The 24,234-nt window shown below is 48.3% G+C and overlaps 2 protein-coding genes and 1 long non-coding RNA gene across 3 annotated transcripts in view; 2 read left to right on the forward strand and 1 right to left on the reverse strand.

Moving 5' to 3' along the window:
- SCN1B (sodium voltage-gated channel beta subunit 1) overlaps positions 1 to 8,347 on the forward strand; it is a 28,656-nt gene extending 20,309 nt beyond the window's left edge. Inside the window, exons 3-6 of the mRNA XM_082232126.1 lie at positions 2,818 to 3,061; positions 4,173 to 4,314; positions 5,794 to 5,904; positions 7,077 to 8,347. Coding sequence (XP_082088252.1) covers positions 2,818 to 3,061; positions 4,173 to 4,314; positions 5,794 to 5,860 — 453 coding nt within the window. The 3' untranslated portion in view covers positions 5,861 to 5,904; positions 7,077 to 8,347. The remainder of the gene's footprint in view (positions 1 to 2,817; positions 3,062 to 4,172; positions 4,315 to 5,793; positions 5,905 to 7,076) is intronic.
- Positions 8,348 to 12,847: 4,500 nt separating this feature from the next.
- Positions 12,848 to 20,859, reverse strand: FNDC8 (fibronectin type III domain containing 8). The gene is made up of 5 exons (XM_082229149.1): positions 20,737 to 20,859; positions 18,569 to 18,679; positions 17,247 to 17,594; positions 14,261 to 14,473; positions 12,848 to 12,995 (listed from the first exon to the last, which is right to left on the reverse strand). The coding sequence occupies exons 2-5, from the start codon at positions 18,569 to 18,571 to the stop codon at positions 12,882 to 12,884; spliced, it is 678 nt and encodes a 225-aa protein (XP_082085275.1). The 5' UTR covers positions 18,572 to 18,679; positions 20,737 to 20,859; the 3' UTR covers positions 12,848 to 12,881.
- Positions 20,860 to 22,141: 1,282 nt separating this feature from the next.
- LOC309538260 lies at positions 22,142 to 23,036 on the forward strand. Its single transcript, XR_014222149.1, has 2 exons — positions 22,142 to 22,386; positions 22,873 to 23,036. It is a non-coding gene; the product is annotated as an uncharacterized lncRNA (long non-coding RNA).
- Positions 23,037 to 24,234: the final 1,198 nt, after the last annotated feature.

A 24,234-nucleotide genomic window follows, 5' to 3' on the forward strand; every position in this document is an offset into this window, starting at 1 on the left:
CCATGTCGAAAGCTGCTGATAGATCTAAAAGAATCAGCAGCCCCGACCCGCCTCGATCCAGCTGTCTACGAAGGTCATCTGTTAGGGCGACCAGAGCCGTCTCGGTCCCATGACCAGCGCGGAAGCCGGACTGGAATGGATCCAGAGCCAATGTTTCATCCAGAAACCCACCAAGCTGTTCAGCAACCGCTCTCTCAATCACCTTACCCAGGAACGGAAGATTCGAAACCGGGCGGTAATTGGATAGATCTAAAGGATCTAATGATGTTTTCTTTAAGAGCGGGCGCACCACTGCCTCCTTCAGTTCCCCTGGGAATGTCCCCGTGCCAAGGGACAAATTGATGATATTCCCCAGGAGGGCCCGCACCTCGTCTGGACACGCTCTAATCAGCCAAGACGGGCACGGGTCGAGAGGACAAGTGGTGGGCTTTCCAGCTCGGAGGAGTCTGTCCACATCGGCTGGGGATATCCGGTCAAAGTGGTCCAATACTGGACCCGAGGACAGTCGAGGGGCCTCCAGTTCCTTTATTGTATCCAAATTGGCAGGGAGGTCATGGCGGAGCGACAAGACCTTCTCCGCAAAAAAGCTCGCAAATGCCTCACAGCCGTGTGTCAATTTGTTATTTAAATTTGGCTGTCCCTCAAGGGACGTTAAAGACCTGATTATGCTAAATAATTGCGCTGGGCGAGAGCTAGCGGATGCAATGGAGGCCGAGAAGTATGACTTCTTAGCAGCCTTCACCGCCATCTCGTAGGTTTTCATAAAAGCCCTATAAGATGTTCTTGAGGCTCCGTCACGGGCACCCCGCCATACTCGCTCTAGCCGTCTGAGGTCCCGCTTCATTTTCCGAAGCTCCTCGGTAAACCAGGGAGCCCGGTTTCTGCGGGGTCGCAGAGGGCGCTTAGGTGCGATCTCATCGATGGCTGCCTGGAGCTGGGCATTCCAGCCCTCAACAAGCTCAGTCAATGAGTCGCCAGGGGGAGCAAGGTCCCGCAAGGCTTGGCGGAATCTCTCGGGGTCCATCAGCCTCTGCGGGCGAGCCCAAATTGGCTCGCCACCTAAGCAGGGTGGGGGTGGAAAGTCAATCCTGGCTTTCAGAGCGTAGTGATCAGACCATGGCACCTTCGTCGGAGGAGACATGATCACATCTATACCGACGCCAAAGATCAAATCCAGCGTGTGGCCTGCTTGATGTGTGGGGCCCGAAACAAACTGGGAGAGCCCTAGTGTCGCCATGGAAGACACCAGGTCCAGAGCCTGTGAGGAGGGAGTGGCATCGGCATGGATGTTGAAGTCCCCCAATACCAATAGGTTAGGGAACTCTGTTCTGCTTTTGTAGGAAATCGATCCCTTAGTAGGACAGCACCCATTCTTTGGAGCCCATTGATATTAGGCAGAAGTTGTATTCTTTTCATCACCTGCTAAAACCTCTTTTGTTTCAGCAAGCCGACCCAGGCATATAACTTTAGCATTTTATTTTAACTAAAAGTATGGATTTTTTTTTAAAAAATCCCTCATTGTATTTATATTTTACATCTTTTATATAGTTTGTTCTTAAATGTTTGTTCCTATCAATATTTTAATAAGTATTTTAAGTTGTTGAAAACTAGTTAGAGGAGTTTTTTTTGTTCTAGCATTCCAATTCTATTGAATAAAATAAAATTTTTATATATATGCTCTCCTCTACTGATCCCAGTGTGGCAGGCACTGTTTTAATCTACAAATAAGTTGACTAAATGCTGGAAACTATACATGGACACCCATGGAGTATGCACACTCTTTATACACCAACTGCAATTAAATGCAGATAGTCTGATGTGCTGGATCTCCCATTCTCCAAGAGACCAATGTTAATTGGGTGTCTTTTGTTCCTTTGAAATGGCTTTGTTGATTTGTGAGTTTCAAGGTACTTGGTGTTCCTGAGAGCTCTTCCCCAGGCTATTTTTATTAACTACATCAATGATTAACCATTTTAGGAGCACCTGCATGTATAGGAGGTCTCAGAGAGAAAGAAGAAGACAGAGATGCAGGCAAAGGACTTTTGGGAGCAGGATAGAGGCAGGATGGTGTAAACAAAGCCCATAAAAATCGTGCTGGTGGACCTTAGATGGTTTTTACAGGGTGCTCACCATCATAATAAAAAAGGACAACATTTGCATTGTGCTTTCCAGCATTCAAAGTGTTTCATATACTTCACTTAGTTGCAACAGGGGTGGGCAGCCTATGGACCTCCAGATATTGGACTCCAAATCCCATCAGCCCCAGCCACTGTGGCTGATACACAGGGAACAGGGGTAGGGGAGGCTGGCACACATTGGGACTGGTAGAGCAGAAGATGGACTGATGGGGCACTGCCCCACCAAACTCAGTTTGTCCTCACCCAGCCTGCACTTGCTTGCCTTCTTACAACCAGCCCAAGGGCTATCAGCTTTCTCCTCCTTAGCATTAGTGTTGCCCTTGCAGAATTTCGCAGGAGGAGAATGGGGACAAAACTAGAATGAGTTGGCTCTGTCTGTTATGAGCTCTGGCGCCACCTACTGTTGGGCTCCCTGTCTTCCACCCTACCAGTCCCAATCTGTCCTAGCGAACCCGCCATCATCCCTGAAAGCGGGCTCGGAGCCAACAACCCTATATGCAAGCCTGTATTATTCCCTTCTAGATTGGGGTTGGGAGTCTGAGGCTGTGAGTGGGAATGGTTTGCGTAGGTCCACCTAGTGAGTTCAAGATTGGAGTTGAGTACGTCTTGCCTTATAGTAGGGCCACCTCTGCCAACCAGGCTTCTCTGTGTGTGGACTGAACCTCAACCTGTCCTCCAGATCCTTCGCTATGACCCAGATGAGAGGCTCAACGTGATGGATCCTCGCTTTGAGGGCCTGGTTCATTGGAACGGGACCAAGAACATCCGGGACTTGCAGGATCTCTCCATCTTCATTCTTAATGTGACCTTTGACCATATGGGTGAATACGTCTGCACCGTCAACCGCACACTCTTTTTCGCAGCGGAGTTCACACACAACATCATGGTCAACAAGACCATCCATGTTACGGTGGTAGAGAAACGTAAGTATAAGCTTGGAGCTAAGGAGAAGCGGAAGGAGAAGCTGGGGTGGTGGGAGACTCTGGGCAGGCTGTGAAACAGTGGTGAGCTTAAGACAGGGATGGGGGAAGCTTCCTTCAGCCCAGAGGCCTTGTTAGACCCACCAGGCCGTTTTGGCCAAGCCACACCCACCTTCCCTACACCTGATGTTGTGTATGATGCCAGGTGTGAGGAAGGTAAAGGCAGGGTGTGGACAAAAGGGGCTTTGCGGTCCCAGCCGATCCATTGTGCCTGCAAAGCACTTCCCAAGTGCTAACTAGCAACTGATTGTCAGTGCTTGGGAACTGCTGGGGATGAGGCTTCCCTAGCCCTGACAATCAGCTGATAGTCAGGGTTGGGAAAACACTGCACTCAGGGTTTCCCCAGTGCTGAAAATAAGCTAAGGAAGTCCCTTGTACTGTGTGTGGGGGTTTGTTTTTTTGCCCAATGAATTTTTATTTCAAAAATGGGTCACCTGGTATCACAGTAATTTCAGGTGATTGGCAGGTGGTCAGCTCCACCCACCTGCGAGATTTGGCCTTCATGTGTGTGCTGGCTAGATTCATTTCCCTGTGCCTGCTTTAAAACAGAAGAAAAGCACTGGTGAACCAAAGGTCCATCTCATCTCCAGCTTTTGTTTTCCACACTGGCTAACCAGACGCCTCCGGGAAGTCTGCAAATTTCAGTCATTTGCATAGAGCTACCAGCTTTAATCTCTCCAAGCAACAGATAAACTGACTTTAGAGCTGTAGCTGATTAATCGGCGGCAGCCTATTGTACTGGATGGGGATGGAAATTAAGGGCACATGTTTATATCTGGAAGCTCTTTTGGTTCTGGTGTGTTGCTGTAATAGGAATTGAGGGGGGGGGGAGTTTTAACAACCATGGATGCAGGGAGCTTTCGCTTGTTAAGATTGTTAGAATGGTAAGAGGTTCTCCACACCCAAGCTAAAGGGAGGACCAATTTGCATGGCCGGACAAACATGACTCAAAATCTGGAGCTGGAGAGCAAATGCAGCTAGAAACGTGCATTAGGGGTGTGTGTGTGTGCCTGTTTTGTTTTGCACATCCTTATCTCTGTCCTTCCTTTCACAGAAAATCGGGAAATGGCATCCATCGTTTCCGAGATCATGATGTACGTTCTCATCGTCGTCCTGACCATCTGGCTGGTGGCTGAGATGGTCTACTGCTACAAGAAGATCGCCGCGGCGACAGAGGCAGCTGCTCAAGAGAATGCGTAAGAAGCGTGGGTGGCGATAGGAGGGGAGTTGTGCGTGTGCGCGCACACACGTGTTGAGAAGCCAAAAGAAAGAGCAACAGGAGATGAGTGCTATCTCCAGCTTTGACCCACCTTGGCCAAAGTGCCCTCTGCTGGGCCAGCTTCTACATAGCGCAGAACCCCCTCCAGGGCAATGACATGGTTGCAGTGCTTCGCTACAGGGTCATTGCTGTTTGAATTTCCTACAGTGCCTCAGGGCAGCTTTACGTCAGGGGCAATATGGGTAATTTAAAGTGGTAGGTGTCTCCCGGACTGGTATAGGAAGCCCAGGGCTGCCAACAACAGTGGACTCTCTGGTGTTGCCAAGGCCCCAGCAGCTGCCTGAGGATGCCAGATGTTGGCCCTGGCCCTGCTGGAGGTGGCGAACACAGGGTGATGCAGGGGAAGGACATAGGAAGTGAAAACATCTGGACTGGACCGTGTGTCTTACTGGATCAGAGGGAGTTGGGAAGCAGGCCAAAGGCCCTTCCAGTGGAAGACTTCTGTGCGTCTTGCAGTGGTTTTATGCCTTAACTGGTGGCAAAGCCAGGTTCACCCTTTCTTTTTGCTGTTATAATCCTGCTTGTTAGCCTGGCAGGAAGTTGCAGGCTCAGCTGAAAGCAGGAGCTATTCATTGCCTGCCTCAAAGCTCTCCTTGCAGAATAAGCAAGCCCTTGAGTCATCTGTTGACTGCACTCGTAAGAACATAACAAGAGGCCTGCTGGATCTGGCCAGTGGCCCATCTAGACCAGCATCTTGTTCTCACAATGACCAACCAGATGCCCTTTGTGAGAAGCCCACAAGAGCACTCCTGTAGTTTCCAGCCACTGGTATTTAGAAACGTTGTCACCTTCAACTGTTGTCCTCAAACTGCACTTGAGGCATGCTATTGCCAAACACTTAAAAAATATTTGATGGTTCCCCCAGAATAAACTCAATGTGTGAAGAGGCCTTCACGTGTACTTGAGGGGCTGGTTAGAGAGCTTTTGCAGACCCAACCTGGCTTGTAAGCCACTAAGCGGAACCTGGAACAAGGCCAGCTCCAGGTTTGTTGAGGAGGGGGCTTGTCAAAATGTACCCCCACCCAGGCCTGAGGCTGCCTTGGCAGGCTAACCTGACAACAACAATAGGCAGCAGCCATGCCCTGATGAGCACCTGTGGGGCCTGGGGGCGGATTATGTTGTTTCCCCACAATGCCCTTGGCGTAACATCGCTTCAGGGCATTCTGGGAAATTAAAATGGCAGGCAGCTCCCAGACCCACCCAATTGGTGTTTGCTGCAGCACCAGAAAAAAACACAGTTATTTTACAGAAGGGCCCAAGATAGGCACCAGCAACGGGCCACCCTGGGGCTTTTGCAGCTGCCGTGTGCCGGTGCCAGCCCTGGTTATGGAGGGTGGGGAATCGGGGCAAAAACCCACCTCACAGATATTCCCGCTTCTCTCTTGTGTCCTGTCAGCTCTGAGTACTTGGCCATCACGTCGGAAAGTAAGGAAAACTGTACAGGGGTGCAGGTAGCTGAATAGCCCACGTAGGGCTGTTGGCGGGCACAGGACTTCCTGGCTGGCAGGTAATGTATTGTGAACATCACGGCTTCATCCCCCTGTTTTCCAAGCGTGACATCAGCAAAAGATGCCCCTTTCCCCAGGAAATGACTGCTGAAATCTAGAAGGGAAGGAGAGGCGGGCAGGGAAATATGGGAAGAGGCAAGAGGTTAGCAAGGGACAAATGTAGGCAAATGCAGTTACGAGCAATTAAGCTTTGTTGCCATGGGGCCTACCAAACAAAAAAACCCCACCTCTAGTGGATGCCGATTGCACTCAATATTCCCCCTCTAACGGCTTCTAATATTGAGAGTGATTTTGGCAGGCTTCTGAAGGAAAAGGTTAATTAGCATTCTATTACCGCTTCCCCGTTTTAGATTAAATAGCAGGGGGAGACGGTGTGACGTACAGAGGGAGAAAAGTTCTGTCTCTGGGCAGGGCTGCCAACTTCGACTACAGAGGGGCACTCGCATGCCTTTAACAGCTGTGTGGCAAGGGAAGAATCCAGGGGTGTGTGTGTGTGCAGCTTTCCCCTGGACTGTGGCACAACTATGGGAAAACTGGCCCTTGTTGAGCCTTACTCCATCACCCTACTGTTAAAGGGCCCGGAAACCCAGTGCTGATTCTAGGTTACTTCATTTGCCCTTTTTCCATTGGGCTCAGTCCGCAGGGGCACCTAGAGCAGGGCACCTGTGGGCCCTTATGGGCCTTCCTCGGTGCCCGCAGAGTCCGCTCTCTCCTGCACCCATGCTCCCCACCCCACAGAAATCAGGCTTGGAAGAAGCACTGCAGCCAACAGGACAGGCTGCGGTGTGTAAAGCCCACTGAAATTTCCCCAGTTTGCGTGCCCATGCGCCTGGAAAGCTTGGCGACCCCTGGCCAAGAGGGTGAGGCTGAGGCGAGTGGGAAAAAAGCCGCTGTACCTTCTCCTCACAGCTCTCTTGCTTGGGCGAACAGCAAGGAGGAGAGGCAGCCCAAGGGGGCAGGGGTCTCTAGGGTTGGCACTTGTGCCCACTTCCCACCTCAGATGAGGCATGGCAGGAACCCAATTGTGCCAACCTTCAGTGCTGGACCTGAGCTGCTTTGGAGCCTGAGAGAAAAGAAAAGAGAGAGGGAGGGAGGCGGTAAGCCTGAGCTCAGGTTCTCATTATGCGGTGGCAGTTATCTAACGTTCCTGTGTTTGTTAACGCTGTTCCAGGGACGAGGAGGACGATGGCGGAGAGGGAAAGTGACTCAGCAGAGGCATCAGCAGCCCCTGAGAAGATTTGAGCTGGAGCCAAGCAGCCGCTCCCCCACCCCGCTGCACGACCTCCCCTCCCCCTTTAACCAAGCATGCTATTTTTTAATAATAATAAAAAAAGAGAGCTCTGTATCTGGCCCGGCTACCCAGGGACAGACGACGTGTGTTTCTGAAGGGAGAAAGGGGGAGGGGGCGGCTTGTTCCGGCAGGCACCTTGCTGTTTTTTTTCCAAGGACACATCCTTTTTGCCTTCTGTCGAGCAAAGGGTCGCCTCTGCCGCGATGCATGAGGAGAAAGCGGTATGGCTGCTTGCAAACACACACAAAGCTTGTGGCCCCTTTGCTGCTGTGGCCCCCCCGTTGCGCCGCCCGAGGCCTCTTTTCTTTAAGAGCAATTGCACTTGCGCTTTCTGGTTTTTTGCACATTTATTGCGCTTTCCCCTCGCCCCCCCCCCCGTTACTTCGCTACCAGCACTTTTCTATGGGTCTGAGGAGAGGAGGCCCCTGCGGTTTGCAATTGCCTGGCTCCCCGACATTCCCCCTCCTTTCATGTCATGTTGTTAGGCCTTGTCTGCCTTGATCTCTCTGCTCCCAGGGCAGCCACATCTGGCAAGGAACTGGAGTGGAGAAAGGTATTCAAGATGGCCGCCACACAAGGCCTGACCCTTAGAGAGGACCTTAAGATGGGGACGCTAATCTAGGAATACCTTTGAGGGGTGAATATCTGATATATATCTGGATATATGAACTGTGACAATACAGAGGCCTGCCCTGGCTGGATCCCGCCATTTTATTGTCTTGACAGGATTTCCCTCAAGGGTGTCCCCCTGACGGAAGGTTTTGCTCAAGGGATCTTGCAAAAGGAAGATGCCTCAGAGCAGAAATTCGATTGGTGCAGGGGGCCTGGATCCAGACGTTGCTCCTTTCGCTGTGTGTCCCCAAACTTTGTTACTGTTCTGCCCTTCCTGGCGTCTTGTCGAATTCGCTTCCCAATCTTTGCCCCTGGCACATATCAGTTCCTCCCACGATGCCTTCATGCCTTTCTCCCTCCTCAGGTTTCCATTTCCTACATCCATCACCACCCAGTCAGACCATTTTGGCTCTTCGGGGAAGACTGTGCCCTCCCCTCTCCTCAGACCCCGGGGCTGGTCCCAGGGACCAGCTGCCCACCATCACAATAATAGAATAGAGTTTGTTCATAAATAAATAATAAAAAAAGATTGGATTTCACCAGCTCTGGTTGAAGCGAGTCATTCTTGTGATGAAAGGAGATACAGATGTGTGGAAAAGCAACCATGGAACAGATAACACTTTGCCTGGACGATGGGGTTCCATTTATTTCGTTGCAGAAATCACTTGCGGCGTGCGCATGCCACCTTATATCCTTAAAGTTTTTGCTTTAAATAAATACATACCAGTAAGACATAAAACCAAAAGCGACACAGACACAACACAGTCAACTCATTGCAGCCCCAAGCTTAAAACACAGATTTAATAATTGAGAGGCTCAGACTAGGTAAGTCGGCATTGGAGAACATTTTTGGCTATGCAGGGTTCTCCACCTCAGTGGGCCAATTTTGACAGGTGGGTTGTCTCACCCACCTGTCAGAGCTGCTTGTGCAGCAACTCCCAAGCACCCAGCAGCCTGTCCGATGTTTGGGAACTGCAGCATGAGGGCTTTTCCAATCAATCCTACACTTGGCAAAGCACAGGGTTTGCAAAGCTGTTTTCTAGTCGTGCCTCTGCTTGCCTCAAACCTGACATCACCTATGAGGTCAGGTGTGGGGCAAGTGAGAGTGGCTGGAGGTGAAACAACCTTGTAGCTTTGAGACCTGCATTGGGTCAACTGCAGCTTATGGGCTGGAACTTCACCCCTGATGCAAGTTACTCTCAAATGGGTTGGTGAGGAGGAAGGTCTTTGCCTCGCATCATAAGGAAGACACCAGGCGAATCTCCCTGCAAAGACGGTTCTGTAATGGGAATGCCGGGACTGAAATGGCCCTTTCTGCTTATTTGGTAGAGGAACCCAGAGCAGCAGCTGTGAATAGGAACTTAGGGTTTTGATAGAAACATGGAAGAAGGCGTATGTGTCAGGTAACCTGGTCCCAAGCCATTCAGGGACTTTAAAAGGTAAAAAACCAGCACTTTAAATTGAGCCCAGGTAAGGGCTTAGGTTTCCGTGCGCTGCTCTGGTTTGCCAGAAGCGGCTTAGTCATGCTGGCCACATGACCCATAAGCTGTACGCCGGCTCCCTTGGCCAATAAAGCGAGATGAGCGCTGCAACCCCAGAGTCTGTCACGACTGGACCCTAATGGTCAGGGGTCCCTTTACCTTTAAGGGCTTAGGTCCCACTTCTGACAAGCTAGCTTTGGGACGCGGGTGGCGCTGTGGGTTAAACCACAGAGCCTAGGACTTGCCAATCAGAAGGTTGGCGGTTCGAATCCCTGTGACGGGGTGAGCTCCCGTTGCTTGGTCCCAGCTCCTGCCAACCTAGCAGTTTGAAAGCACACCAAAAAGTACAAGTAGATAAATAGGTACCACTCCGGCGGGAAGGTAAATGGCGTTTCCGTGTGCTGCTCTGGTTAGCCAGAAGCGGCTTAGTCATGCTGGCCACATGACCCGGAAGCTGTATGCTGGCTCCCTCGGCCAGTAAAGCGAGATGAACGCCGCAACTCTAAAGTCAGTCACAACTGGACCTAATGGCCAGGGGTCCTTTACCTTTAAGGGCTTTGGAAGATGAGGTGGGCAGGCACATGCTTGCTTGTTTACTGAGCATTCCTCCTATTTGCAGGGATATTGGACAATGTTGGCTTATTTAATGACTGCTCATTCTTATTTGTTTGCAGGGAGGTTAGATTATAATTGCTTTTCCTGAATTTGTCGGTATGTTATTGAATCCTACTGCAAAATAGAGACAGCCTGGAAGCATCCGAAGACTTTTCACTTCAAAAGCCTCCTATCTCCCACATTAATCCCTTTCCAAATGAGTTTGGATTTTTTAAAGGCAGAAGGCAGGAGGTATATTGTACAGTGGTACCTCTGGTTATGAACTTAATTCGTTCTGGAGGTCCGTTCTTAAGCTGAAAGCGTTCTTATCCTGAGGCACGCTTTCGCTAATGGGGCCTCCGGTGCGTGATTTCCATTCTCATCCTGGGGCAAAGTTAGCAACCAGGAGCAGCTACTTCCGGTTTAGCGGAACCTGAGGCGTTCATAACCTGAAGCGTTTGTAACCAGAGGTACCACTGTACACATAGTTGCTAAGTTGCGTCTGATCCAGACACCTTTTCTGAGAAGTGTGTCTCTTGCCAGGAATGCAAAGAACTTGTTGAATTTATAATTTGAATTGGAATATAAGAAGGGGAGGTGTGGGGAAGTCAGGGAAATATGTTATAGAAAATAAGGATTGCAAACTGTACATGTTTTTTTTAATTTTTTTGTATTTTCTTTTTGGCTTTTTAAAATGGAAAATTCTTAATAAATATTTAATAAAAGGGGAAAAAAAGGAATGCAAAGGGAATGCAGTTATGTGGTAGAGAATATACTCAACGTACAGATAAAATCACCAGCCTCTGCAGTTATAAAGATCTCAGGAGGGCCAAGTAATTAGGTCTAGCTGGGGGGAGACCCAGGTTAAAATCCTTGCTCAACAATTGTGTTGCACACTGGAGCCTAATCTCAGCCTAATCTCCCTCACAGGATTGTTGTGAGAATAACATGGTGGAGGCTGGGAACTGCACCCTGTCGAGCTTGCAGGGAAAGGAGGATGTACATGCAGCAATAAACAAATCCATACAAACAAGTTTATTAATAGTCCACTGACATTCAAACTCCAAAAACAAATGTAAACAGAAGCCCACAAACAGCGCTCTTTTCGTTATTAAAACTTTAAACAGGATTAGAACAAAATTAAAACAAGTACATTTTATCAATGTAAAAGCTGTAATAAAAATACCTCTGCCTGAGAGCCAGGAGACTTATTGCTGGACAACATTGGCCAATGGTCTGAGTTGGTATAAGTCTTCTTCACTGACTTGCCAAAATGTAGTCTTAGTTTATTATTTTTATTTTATGTATATATTTAAACCGCCCATTTCTCCCTCATATTTTAACTATAGTCAGTAAATGGTCTAGTTCTCCCTCATATCTAACTATAGTCTATACTTTAGTCTATCTCTTCCTCTTATTGGTATCAGAACCTTCATCCAAGTAGCTTAACATGGCTGTGTCTTCCTTCACCCCATTATGAGGTACCTTATTTCATCCCGTGAGCTAGTTTAGGCTGGAAGATAGTAAATTGCCCCACATCTCTCATGTTGGCTCTCTTGGGCCAACAGGTACTCAAAAGTGGCGCTGAGACCCTTGTACCTTATGTGCATCTGCAGAATAGTTTTCTGGCACCATCCTGTGGCAACTTCTCAAATTACACTTTAAAGTCATATACAGCACACTGACGCTGAAGCGCAAGCAGCTGCTGCGTTCCACTACGTACCACTTCATATGCAGACTGAAATGGTATCGGTACCTTCCTGATGGGACGTGGGTGGTGCTGTGGGTTAAATCACAGAGCCTAGGACTTGCTGATCAGAAGGTCGGCGGTTCGAATCCCCGCGACAGGGTGAGCTCCCGTTGCTCGGTCCCTGCTCCTGCCAACCTAGCAGTTCAAAAGCACGTCAAAGTGCAAGTAGATAAATAGGTACCGCTCTGGCGGGAAGGTAAACGGCGTTTCCATGCGCTGCTGTGGTTCGCCAGAAGTGGCTTCGTCATGCTGGCCACATGACCCGGAAGCTGTACGCCGGCTCCCTCGGCCAATAAAGCGAGATGAGTGCTGCAACCCCAGAGTCGGTCATGACTGGACCTAATGGTCAGGGGTCCCTTTACCTTTGCCTTTTTTACCTTCCTGATGCTGCTGGATGACAATTCCTACCAGTCCCAGCTGTTGTGGCCAATGGCCAAGGATGATGGGATTTGTAGTCAAGCAGCATCTGGTGGGCACACAAAGCTAACCTCATCATGAGTGAATGTTGCAAGCAAATCGCCAGGCACTCGGGCCACTTGCAAAGGGTGACAGATTGTGGTATTTCGCTGGAAAAGCCAAGCAACACACCAGTTGTTGACAAATGTATGCACTGCCACGTGGAATTAAATCTAATGGAGCTCAGTGGAAGCAAAGTAAATGTGTAGGATACAGCTGCATGGCCAGGTTGTGTTACTGCAGCCTCTTTCCTTGCTCTCCGCTGCCCCCTCTTGGCCAGGTACTGCAACTGTAGCCTGTCCCTTGTTCTCTGCTGTGCTCCCTGTTATCCAAGTTGTGTAACTGCTGCCCCTTTTCTCTGCTCTCTGCTGCCTACTATTGTCCAGGGTGTGTAACAGCAGGGCTTAATCCCTGTTTCCTTCTGCTGCCTCTTGGCAACCTGGTCAAGAGGGGGCAGCAGAGAGCAGGCTGCCATTACAGAACCTGGGCAAAAGGGGTCAGTAGAGAGTAGGGTAGGAGGCTGCAGTCACATGATTTCAGCCTCTTCCCTTGCTCTTATGTATCAGATTCCCACCATACGCAGCAAAATAGTTGCAAATGCACCTGTGAACTGTGACATCTGTATATGCCCAGTTCCCATCATCCCAGCCCCTGACCTTCTTCGCCTGGCTAGAAGTTAATTTTGTGAGCAGAAAATTTGCCAAGGCACCAAGCAGCAGTTATGGGGAGATGTGGAATAACAGATGCGGGGGCAAGTGGGAGGTGCTATCCTTTACTTCCATGTTGTTCCTCTTAGGGGGCAGGGATAAAGATCGTCTTCTTCTGGGGCTTCCTGCACCGCCGCACGGTGACAGTGACAGGAGCCGGGTCCAGAGGCATTCCTGCCACAGAAGGCATTGTGCCAAACTGGAAGAAGCAAAGGGGAAGAGCTTGTTACAGGGAGACAACAAAATGCAAAACAGTATGCTAGAAATCTGCTAAAGTTGCAACAGTTAGCACCCCATCTTGCAATGGTGTTTCCCACATCAAAAGTGGACTTGCTTGCATCTTGAAACGTGACCATGCACATTATGTCTGGCAAAGCCAACTTCCTACAGAGGCAGTGAGGTGTACTGGTTAGAGTGTTGGATTAGGACTGGGGAAACCCCAGGTCCAGCTGTGAAACTTGCCAGGAGACTTAGAGCCAATCCATTACCTCTCAGCTTAACCAAACTTGTTGTGAGGGTAAAATATGGAGATGGTGGAATGGGGAGAAGGACTATGATTTGGGTCCAGGCTAAGTTACTTAGTTGCACATAGTTCCAATTGAAACCAACGTGAAAAACTAGTTGTGACTTTAGTTTCAAAAGCAGCAAAGTTCAGCTAAGTTCTCCACGCATTCCACCTTGAACTCCTGGGAGGAAAGGGAGGATAAAAACGTAATATTTAAAAAAATCTCCTGGAGATGCATGAACGTTGGTGCTTCATTAGTTTGGGGTTATAGTAAAAGGGTTGCTGGGATAGTTAGCTTCAATTTTATAGGTGACTGCTGAAATAGTCACAGCAATAGTCAGCCTGCAACTTTTGCAGCGGTTACATTTTGGGGACTGCATCTACTGTAAATAAGTTGGAGCAGGGCTGGAGGGCTTATTGAGCAAATCACTGTAGTTCAGATTCGACTGCAAAGAAGTAAATCCATGTACTTCTAATATTTATGTATTTCTTTTATGTACTTCTAATATTTATGTATTTACAGGATTCCCCCAACTACAGTTAAAAACGTGGATTGTCTTAGGGCTTTGCAAAACAGAGTGCCAAAGGTTAAAATTGGCATATACGGTACTTTGTTGACAGTGCTTTAGTCATCAAAAGCCTGCAGGTTTCTCTCTCTCTCTCTCTCTCTCTCTCTCTCTCTCTCTCTCTCTCAAAAAGCACTTGTTACCTCCTGCATATTTAATTTTTTTAAAAGTCAAAATGCTACAAATATGAACAATTCTTCAATTTATCCTCTATTTCATTTTAGCTCTGATGTGCCTTTTTGCGGTTATCAATGGTTCTGACATTTCTACCAGGGTCAGCCTCCCTGAATTGGGCTTTGGGTGAAAGTGCAACGGGTGTGCCTTTCTACATTCTTTGGATGTCCAATTCTATGGTATGTGCACCCGCCTCCCCGCCAGGAGGACTGTGCTCACCTTATAGGGTGCACTCCACTTCCCAGCACCTGCCACGTTGAGAGACCTCACGCGGAGCAAGTACGTAGTGCCAGGAGTCAGATTCTCCAGGTGCTCTTCTGTCTGTGAGCAAAACCAATGGATGTTCTTGCCTTGACCATCTAGCCTGGCCTCCTGCAGTTGCAGCTCGTAGAAGGAAATCAATTCCCTGTTGCGTGGGCCTGACCAAGAAACCTATGGAGGAGAGAAAATGGGCATCATGCAGAAAGCTAGGAGACGAGCTCTTTCACTTGATCCCGACATCTTCAGGGATCCTTTCACTGGTGCAGGGAGGAACCGTGGTGGCTGGTGCCCATTGGGATTTATGGGACAGAAAACGAGGAGACCAGTAGTAAGTGGAGCCAGAGCAAACCCAACTGATTCTAGTTTTGTCCCCCATCCTCTACTCTGTTGAGTTCTGCAGGAAGTAAGGAGGAGGAAGCTGGCATTCAGGGCCACCCCCGGGGCTGGTTGTAAGGAAGATGGTGGACAGGTGGTGGCTGGTTGGAGACAGATGGAGGTTGGCTGGGCAGTGATCTCTTTACCCTAATGTACCAGCCTCCTAACCAGATCAAGCCTATCCATTCTTAAGGAAATCAGCCCTGAGTGCTCACTGGAAGGACAGATTGTGAAGCTGAGGCTCCAATACTTGGGCCACCTCATAAGAGAAGTCTCCCTGGAAAAGACCCTGATGTTGCGAAAGATTGAGGGCACAAGGAGAAGGGGACGACAGAGGACGAGATGGTTGGATAGTGTTCTCGAAGCTACCAGCATGAGTTTGACCAAACTGCGGGAGGCAGTGGAAGACAGGAGTGCCTGGCGTGCTGTGGTTCATGGAGTCACGAAGAGTCGGACACGACTAAACGACTAAACAACGACAACAACCAGCCTCCACTGCCCTTAAGGGACATACACCAAGAGGTCACCTTAGTCTTCTCTGATATAGCAGGAAACACTGGGGGTGCTTCTAGGCAGCCTGTCTATTGAGCATTCACCCTGATTTGTTTGTAGGGAGGTTAGCGAGTGCTACTCCACACTTTCCAGCGCATTTTCCTGACATTTTTCTTAGCACAAGATGTCCAGTCTCTTTGGGAAGTGAGTTGGTTGCACAACACCTCCCAATCAACTATAACTGCGCAACCTGAATTAGGCAGTGTGTGGCCGAATGCTGGACCCTGAGCCAAGTGTTAGTTCTTGGCTTTTAAAAAAAGGTAAAGGTAAAGGACTCCAGGACAGTTAAGTCCAGTCAAAGGAGATTATGGGGTTGTGGTGCTCATCTCGCTTTCAGGCCAAGGGAGCCAGCGTTTGTCCACAGACAGCTTTCTGGGTCATGTGGCCAGCATGACTAAACCGCTTTTGGTAAAACGAAACACAGTGATAGAAATCAGAGCGTGGAAGTGCCATTTACCTTCCTGCTGCAGTGGTACCTATTTATCTACTTGCACTGGTGTGCTTTCAAACTGCTAGGTTGGCAGAAGTTGGGACAGAGCAACAGGAGCTCACCCCGTTCTTGAGATTTGAACTGCTGACCTTCCAATTAGCAAGCCCAGGAGGCTCGGTGGTTTAGACCACAGCGCCACCCACGTGGTAAGTTCCTGGCTTACCACTCATGGTTTGTCTTGGGGGCAGACAAACTACAAGCCTGGTTTTGGATGTCATGTTAAGCCAAAACATAGTTTAGCTCCTGGTAGTGAAGCAGCAACAGCAGGGAGAGGAATGAAGCAGCTGTGATTTTTGCTATGAATACCAATGGCACACTTTTTCCTTCTTGTACAGTCATGGTTCGGCTCAGCATTATGTGCAAACCATGCCACTGTGCCCAATACGAGCTATATTCCAAACACAGAAATTTCCAGGCACTTGAAACTGAAGACTATTGCTGTGCACTTGGAGGGCAGTTGGCCTGGATGACCCACTGGGATTCCTTGTGTGATGTTTTTGCTCTTAAGGTTTCTGTGAGCAGAGCTGTCAAGGGTGGCTTATCCTGAAGCAACACGTCTTAAGGCCTGAAAGAAGACTATTTATAGCTGGTGACAGTCAGGTGATGTGCTTCGATGGGAGTTAAGATGGCTCAGAAAAAGGATGAGGAGCGATGACTAAGCCTTATTGTCCCCAACCCCATTAAGCAGGAAGAGGTGTTAAAAGAGAAGGAAGCGATCAACCTGCAGATGTTTTTGTGACTGATGGAGAATCAATGGACAAAAGGATACAGAGGGCTGAATTGCTCTCTGTAAAAGGCACTGTAAAAGGCTCTGGCAGTTCCATTAGAAATCTGATGGGGAGCATTACACCTGGGACCTCTGTATTTTCCACCTATGCTCAACCTGTGTACATGTGTAAATCAGGGATGGGGAATCTGTGGCCTCTACAGAAGTTCTTGGACTCCATATCTCATCAGCTCCAGCCAGCATGGCCAATGGCCAGGGATGATGAGAGTTGTAGTTTAGTAGCATATGGAAGGTAACAGGTTCCCCATCCCTGATATAAATGGCCTGCTATTGTGATGATTTTATTATGATGCTGCCTATTATGATGCTTTTTACGATGTTTTAATTATTATGCTCCATAAAATGTGTTCTTAATGTTGTTCACCACCCTGGGACCCTTTGATAAAAGGCAGTATATTAATCGAAATAGCAGCAGCAGCAGCAGCAGCAGCAGCAGCAACAACAACAACCCATCTGATACAAGGCTCCAGTAACTCCCCTCAAACCTTATTTCACAGATACTTAGACAAGCACTGGAGCCCCCGAAATCTCTCACGTCTCATAGGGTTGGGGTGCATGTAACAATATGGGTTCCTCAGAGTTGCACTAAATGTGATCTATCTAGCTCCAGTGTTGCACCCCCATTTACCCAGTGGGGTAGTTGAAGAGGAGTTCAGCTTTTGGCTCAAAGAGAGACCCGGCTCTCCAGTCACAATAACTTAGCAATGCAGAGGAGGCCATTTTGTGTCAGGAGGCCCCACCTGAGCGCTGGTGCTGCTGACAGTGTGCTCGCGGATGAAGGGCTGTGGCGGCAGTTCCACACACACAGGAGACTCCGAGCCGCTGTCGGAGAGGCTGGTCTCCCCGTCGCTCATGTCCAGGTCGACAGGGACGCTGGGGCTGCTGCTGCGTCGAGGGCGGCTTGGCGGGGGCCTGTGAGCGGCTTTCTTCGGAACTGACAGCCCAGCCAGCAAGTCGTCCAAGGTGTGAGGTAAACTGCAGGCTGAGTAGAGGATGTGTTTGGGGGTGTCGATGATGCTGCCCAGGCCAGAGCTGGAGGTGTCGCTGCTTTCACTGGGAAGGCTTGAGTGATTTCTGTAGAGCTGAAACTAAATTACAAGAACAGCCCACCCAAACAACCCCTGAGTGAAACCTGCTTGCAGAACTTGTTGTTCATGTTCTCCTAAGCCAGAGGTGGGGAACTTGATGCCCTCCAGATGTTGATGCACTACAATCTCCACCCCCTACCATTGGGCATGCTGGCTGCAGCTGATAGGACATGGAGTCCATCAACATCTGGAGGACTGCAGGTTCCCCATTCGTCTCCTCACACTCCAACATTTTCCCATTTATTGAAAGGATGTATATATTGTCAGATGACTGACAATACTTTAACAAGCATCAATAGAACCTAGGAAGGTCTTCGTTTTCACTACTCCTTTGTAGCATCTAAAAGAAGAAAACATGGTACTAATGTTGGTGGACTTCAGTTACCATCAGGGGAACTCTTTTCATTTTCCGTTGGCAGTCTCATGCCAGCATAAGTTGGAGCCAGGGCAATGGATATGACTCCTGCCTTTGTACAATAGCCTACAGCCACACAAAATCCAGATGTTTCCGCAAACAGTCCCTCCTACCCCAGGCATCCTCTGAGGCATCACCACAGATCAAAGACACATCCTAGCAGGTCAAAGCACTTGGGGGGGGGCATGGAGCAGGTCCAGTTATGGGTGTGGCCTGGGGACAGTTCTGAGAGCAAAACAGAGATGCGGGGGGGGGGGCATATTCACTCCCTGGCCTAAGGTTCCTTACTCCTCATTTATATGATCAAAGTATCTCCTTAGGCTGCACCCTTCCATCTTGAATTAGCTTTTTTGGGGGTTCCTTATGAATTAGCTTTGATTATAAGAGCTGTAGATTGATTATCCAGGGACGGGGGTGGGGGGTGGGTGGGCCTCAGTCCCCCCAGTCTCAGAGGGGTCCTAGCACCGTCTACTCCCTTATTCTGGGATGCCTGGTTCCCTGTTGATGGCCCACATTAGCGTTTTTTAAAAAAAGCATTTTAGAGAAATACCTCACCTACCATTTCCAAGCAGGGGAGAGGTCATGCCCTTGGGAAGGAGAGACTTGACGAGGCTTCTCTGTGGCAGATATGATGAGTGGTGATGAATGACTTGCACCTTTAAGGCTGCATCTGTTCACAGGAATGGAGGGGGGGTTTGAGTGCATCAGGATTAAATAGGCCCACACATCTGTTGAGCTGCAAGGTTCGGAAAGCTTCTGGCTGCAAGAAGCAGAACCCTTTCCACATCGAAATGCATCTGCCCAGGAACCAACTTGTGCATGCGGCAAAGGGAGGCTTAGCCTGGGGCAGACTTTGGGCTTTTGAATTTCAGTGGTGCCCTGCACAACACCAAAATTTGGCGCTCTCCGCCCCAGTCTCTTGTCATTGTTGCGGTGCCCTCTGAACTCAATGCCCAGTGTGGGCGAACTAGTTGTGCTCCCCCAAAATCCATCTCTGTGGTGGCTAGCCCCTTGCACTTCCTTAGCAAGACTTCCACCCAGTCTCCCTTGCTGTTACCTAGGCAGAGAACTCCCTTTGCTAACTTTTCCGGAAAATGAAACGAAACGAAACGAAACGAAACGAAACAAAACAAAACAAAACAAAACAAAACAAAACAAAACAAAACAAAACAAAACATAGCTTGGTTGGATAGGGTTCTGTTTTGTTTGTTTGCTTTCAGAAAAACGCAGGAAGAAAAGCCATTTCCCCAGCTTCAGAAGAGGAGGAACAGAGCTGTTTACCTTCACAGAACAGACAGGTTATGCCCTTGGCTTCACTCCTGAACTGGGGGTTCTGCTCCCAGATCCAGCCCAAAACCCCAACCAGGAGCAAGGAAGCCTTTTCAATCCATAGGCTTCGTTCCTTTCTAGGTAACTTTCCAGGGACCACGTACCAGAGGTAAAACTGAGCAGAGCAACTAATGTGAATTTCACCTCTGTACACGCACTCACATGTACACCTCTCTAGCCTCTATCCCAGGGGTTGTCAACCTGGTCCCTACCGCCCACTAGTGGCCATTTCAGGATTCTAGGTGGGCGGTAGGGGGTTCTACGGCACAAGCTGAATCCTCCTTCTATCGAGCACTTGGGGCAGTAAGGAAATTTTACCATCAAGAAAGATGCATTAGTGGGTGGTAGGTATAGAAAGGTTGACTACTCTTGCTGTATCCAGACAAGCACGAGGCATTGCCAGAGGTCAAAGACACATTCCAGCCAGGCGAAAACATTCAAGGAGGGTGCGAAGCAGCAGGGTCAGAAAGGGTGTGTGGGCTGGGGAGAGTTCTGAAGGCCAGAAAGAGAAGTCTGGTCCAAGACCCTGAGGCTTCCCATCCCTGCCCTCGACTTTCCCCAAACTGCTGAAGTCTCCTCCCTAGCTCCACGCACACTCAGTTTCTGTTTTGCATCCTATATCCCTTCCCTGAACATGTCTGTGGTGCCGCCGCCACCCCTTCCATCAGTTTGCTCCTTAAAAGGACACCTTTTCCATGAGAACTCTGGCGCAGTACTCATTCCCAGATGCAATCAAGCTTAAAACACACACACACAAAAATCTAAACTTTTGTGGCTTTGCAGATGTTGCAGGACTCTGATTCTCATCAGCCACAGGCAGAGTGGCCTGTGGTCAGGGATGATGGGAATTATAGCCCTACAACATCCCTCGTCTATAGGATTGGAATGTAAATATGTTTGCTGACATTTCATTTTTATCCTATCTCCCTTGCACTGCTGTTTTCCTCATCCCTGATTTTTCATTGTAAGCTTCTGTCTGTGTTTTGTTTTTGAAAGTCTGTAAAGTGGTATGTACGTGAATGGTATAACTATTACTCCTCCTCCTCCTACTACTACTACTATTACTACTATTACTATTACTACAAGGATGCCTGTATAGAAATTACTGACAATGTCCTGGTCCTTCAAAACAAAGATGGGGGCCGCCCTACATGGAATCATTACAGAGGTTTCTAATTTTCTAGGAGCAGGTCATGGTTCCTTATGTCATGCCCTGTACTTGGGCATTAAAACTCCAAGGTCCAGAGAAAGCCACTGCCAGGCAAACAAGCTAGAATGCTGTGTACCCACCCTATTGCCACTTTCCCTCACTCCCCTCGAAGCCACCCCTTGTGTTTTAGCCCTGTTGCTGTCCAGACTAGCTCTGCCTCTGCCTCCAGACCCATGGAGCTGACTTACCGCCCACAGGATGCCCCGGCACTAGCATATTGGAGGCTATGAGTCTGAAGGCCTGTCCCAGAAAGGCCACTGTTTGCCTAGTCCTCATTATGCCACAGTGCTACCCCTTCCATTGTGACCAGGCACAGTCAATGTGGGGCAGGCCTAGGGCTAGGCCCCAGGGCCCTTTTACATGAATGTAGCTGCTGACTGGCTCTGTGCAGTAATTGTATTAATGAAAAAATGAACAAACATGAACACACACGTATACCAGCTGATAGGTTTCTATTGCGATAGGAATTTTGAGGTCTTAGATATATGGTAATGTTCATAACCGCACGTACATAGATCAGCACAGGAAGACCGACTGAAGCCATTTTGATTCCTAAACTGAGCAAATGTTTTCTCTGCAAGGTCAAAGTGGAAAAGCCTCCCCATTGTCTTTTCCTTCACAAATCCTGACTTAAGGGCATGTCTGTGCTTGAATAGGTTGTGAGCCTGTGACATGGCCCAGGAACTAAGTATTTATCATTACAAAAGATTGGCCAGGCTCAAGTAACCTGCCAGACAGGAGATAAACAAGGACAGGAGAAAAACAACATTCAAATTTCTGTTTAGACCGCCTTTTCTGTGACGTAGGTATGATGTATCTGAGGGGTGGTCTTAGGTTACACCCTTTCTGTGATGTATGTATGATGTTTCTGGGGGTGGCCTTGATCTACAGGGTGGCAATTTCAAAAGACTTTATAAGGCCTTGCACACCATTTTTCTGGGTCCTCTTCCTCTCCTGCGTGTGAGGGGAGCACCATGTTGCAACAGATCAATAAAGATCAAGCTTACTAGCTGCTTTGCTTCTCAATATTCTCTGGTTGGCCTCTGTTATTCTCTCCTACCAATAGGGAACCTATGTAAGGACTCTATATGGGCTCTTGGATACCCCATAAGGGAAAAGGGCAATTTTTGTTTACAACACTATCATTACAGACATAGGACCGGAGCTGTTTTTTGTGGCAAGGCTCACCACTGATACAGAGTACCAGCATCTTTTTTGTACCAACAGTACTTTTATCAATATATGAATACTAGCACCTCTTTTATTTTATTTTTAACCAAAAATACCAGTGCTTAGGACAATTGTGTGCTTTGGTGTTGCTTAACACAATTGGAAGCCAATGCCTGTGCAAAATCCTGCTCTTGCCAGAGCCCGGAATGAAACCAATTATTTAAAAGTTTAGGAAGGCCGAAAGGAAGCAGTAAATCAGTACTAACAGCATAAGAGATATCATTTCCTATTGGCTCTGCTTTATGGAAGGAGTTCTTCTGGTTGGCTGTGGAATAAATAATTAATTGCCCTCCCACCCAAGGGATCCTTGCCTCAGAAGGAGGACTGGAACCTTGGAAGGAGCGCGGTTGTAGAAGGCTCCGTACCAGTCGGGAATTGACACAGTCCACACCAGGATTTGAGAAAAAGCAAAGTCTGATCTTTATTGAAAGAACAGAGAAAAAACAAAACTGTTGCAACAGGGTCACCCCGCTCACGTAATAAAATGGAGTGAGACCCTGAACAAAAGAGCTGCCTTGACTCTTAGACCTTTTGGTTTCCATACAGATCAATTACAGCAGAGAGGGCAGGAAGTGACATGAATGGCGTGAGGAGGGGATTAACATAAGGTAAGTAGGATGTTGTAAGACCTTTAAAGGTAAAGGGACCCCTGACCATTAGGTCCAGTCATGACCGACTCTGGGGTTGCGGCGCTCATCTCGCTTTATTGGCTGAGGGAGCCGGCGTGCAGCTTCCGGGTCATGTGGCCAGCATGACTAAGCTGCTTCTGGCGAACCAGAGCAGCGCACGGAAACGCCGTTTACCTTCCTGCCAGAGCGGTACCTATTTATCTACTTGCACTTTTTGGTGTGCTTTCAAACTGCTAGGTTGGCAGGAGCTGGGACTGAGCAATGTGATCTCACCCCGTTGCGGGGATTCAAACCGCCGACCTTCTGATCGGCAAATCCTAGGCTCTGTGGTTTAACCCACAGCACCATCTGCATCACCTGTAAGATCTTTGGGAGGTGTCAATTTTGCTGGCGGCTGGGATAATATGTGTTGAGCTTCCCCTCATTTATCCTGGATCTGCTTAATGGCTTTTCCTTTATCTACAGGAAAAATCTCCGTAATTGCTGATAATCAGCATGCAGGTCGTGAGGCTGGATGTTTGGGAAATGGCTTCAGTGTTAATGTGAGATCCTGCTCTGTATTGCTATCAGCTTGGATGTGGTAGTCTGATGTTTGCATACTTATTGGAAAATAAAACTACGAGCTGGTATTTGTGTGTATTCATGGCATTATTTGCAGACCCAGTAGATGGCAGTGTGGTGGAGAGTGTTTTGGCAGCTACAGTTTGGATACATTCAGAAAAATACAGCCTAGTGCAGCATTACATTTCTGTAAAGGTACATTCATGGAAAAAGAGATACATTTCAGTAAGGATACATTCAGATACATTCTTATACATTTCAGTGATAGCAAAAGGTAAAAAAAGACACAGCAAAATGATACATTCAACGATACATGGAAAAGACACAGCATACATTCTGATACATTTCAGTGATAGCAAAAGAAGGTAAAAAGACACAGCAAAATGATTTGTGGTGGTACCTCGGGTTACATACACTTCAGGTTACATACACTTCAGGTTACACACTCCACTAAGCCAGAAATAGTGCTTCAGGTTAAGAACTTTGCTTCAGGATAAGAAATTGGGCTCCGGCGGCATGGCGGCAGCAGGAGGCCCCATTAGCTAAAGTGGTGCTTCAGGTTAAGAACAGTTTCAAGTTTAGTACGGACCTCCGGAATGAATTAAGTACTTAACCCGAGGTACCACTGTATTCTCAAACGATGCATTCTCCAAGGCACAGTTCATTTTCTTGTGGGGTTTTAAAGGTAGAACACTATAATTCTGATATTGGTAGGGTCATTTTCCTTTATTCCCCTCTCTGACCCTGACTCTCTTACGACAGCTGACACCTGCCTCTTTCTTATTGTCTGCTGCTTGCTATATAAGGCCTACCGTTGAGATGGTTTTGAGGCTTTGTTTTATCCAGATGTGTGCTAAGGGTGGCCAGGTGGCCTTCTTTTATCTGACACAAAGTGACCCCAATAAGTGAAGCTTTGCTGTGGTGTGTGTGTGTGTGTGTGTGTGTGTGTGTGTGTAAAAGCAGTGTTTAATTCTTTATCTGCCAGATTCCCCCTTGAACCTGTGCCCCAACACCACCCTGCTTTTACCACTGCCAGTGCTTTCAGGTGCTTGTTAACATCACCTTCCCAGGTTATAACAAATAGTTAGACTTCATATGACAAACAACATGTAGTTCAGCAGCTTATTTCATTTTTCGTTTCCATCTCCAAAGAATGGATTCTCTAAAAAAACCCCTCTCCTTTCCTCTTTTGTTTTGTTTTGTTGGTGGCCTATACTTTCCCTTATAGGTGGAAGGATGGGAGAAATTTCTTCTGCCGCTTTAAAG

The sequence above is a fragment of the Podarcis vaucheri genome (assembly GCF_965113315.1).
Source record: "Podarcis vaucheri genome assembly, chromosome: 7".
Lineage (NCBI taxonomy): Eukaryota > Metazoa > Chordata > Lepidosauria > Squamata > Lacertidae > Podarcis > Podarcis vaucheri.

Excerpts from the sequence above, each read along its gene's own strand:
- FNDC8 (XM_082229149.1), bottom strand. Across the intron at positions 14,474-17,246 it reads TCAGCAGCACCAGCGCTCAG|GTTTCTTGGTCAGGCCCACG; the intron begins GTGGGGCCTCCT and ends TCTCCTCCATAG. Across the intron at positions 12,996-14,260 it reads AGTGGAGTGCACCCTATAAG|TTTGGCACAATGCCTTCTGT; the intron begins GTGAGCACAGTC and ends TGCTTCTTCCAG.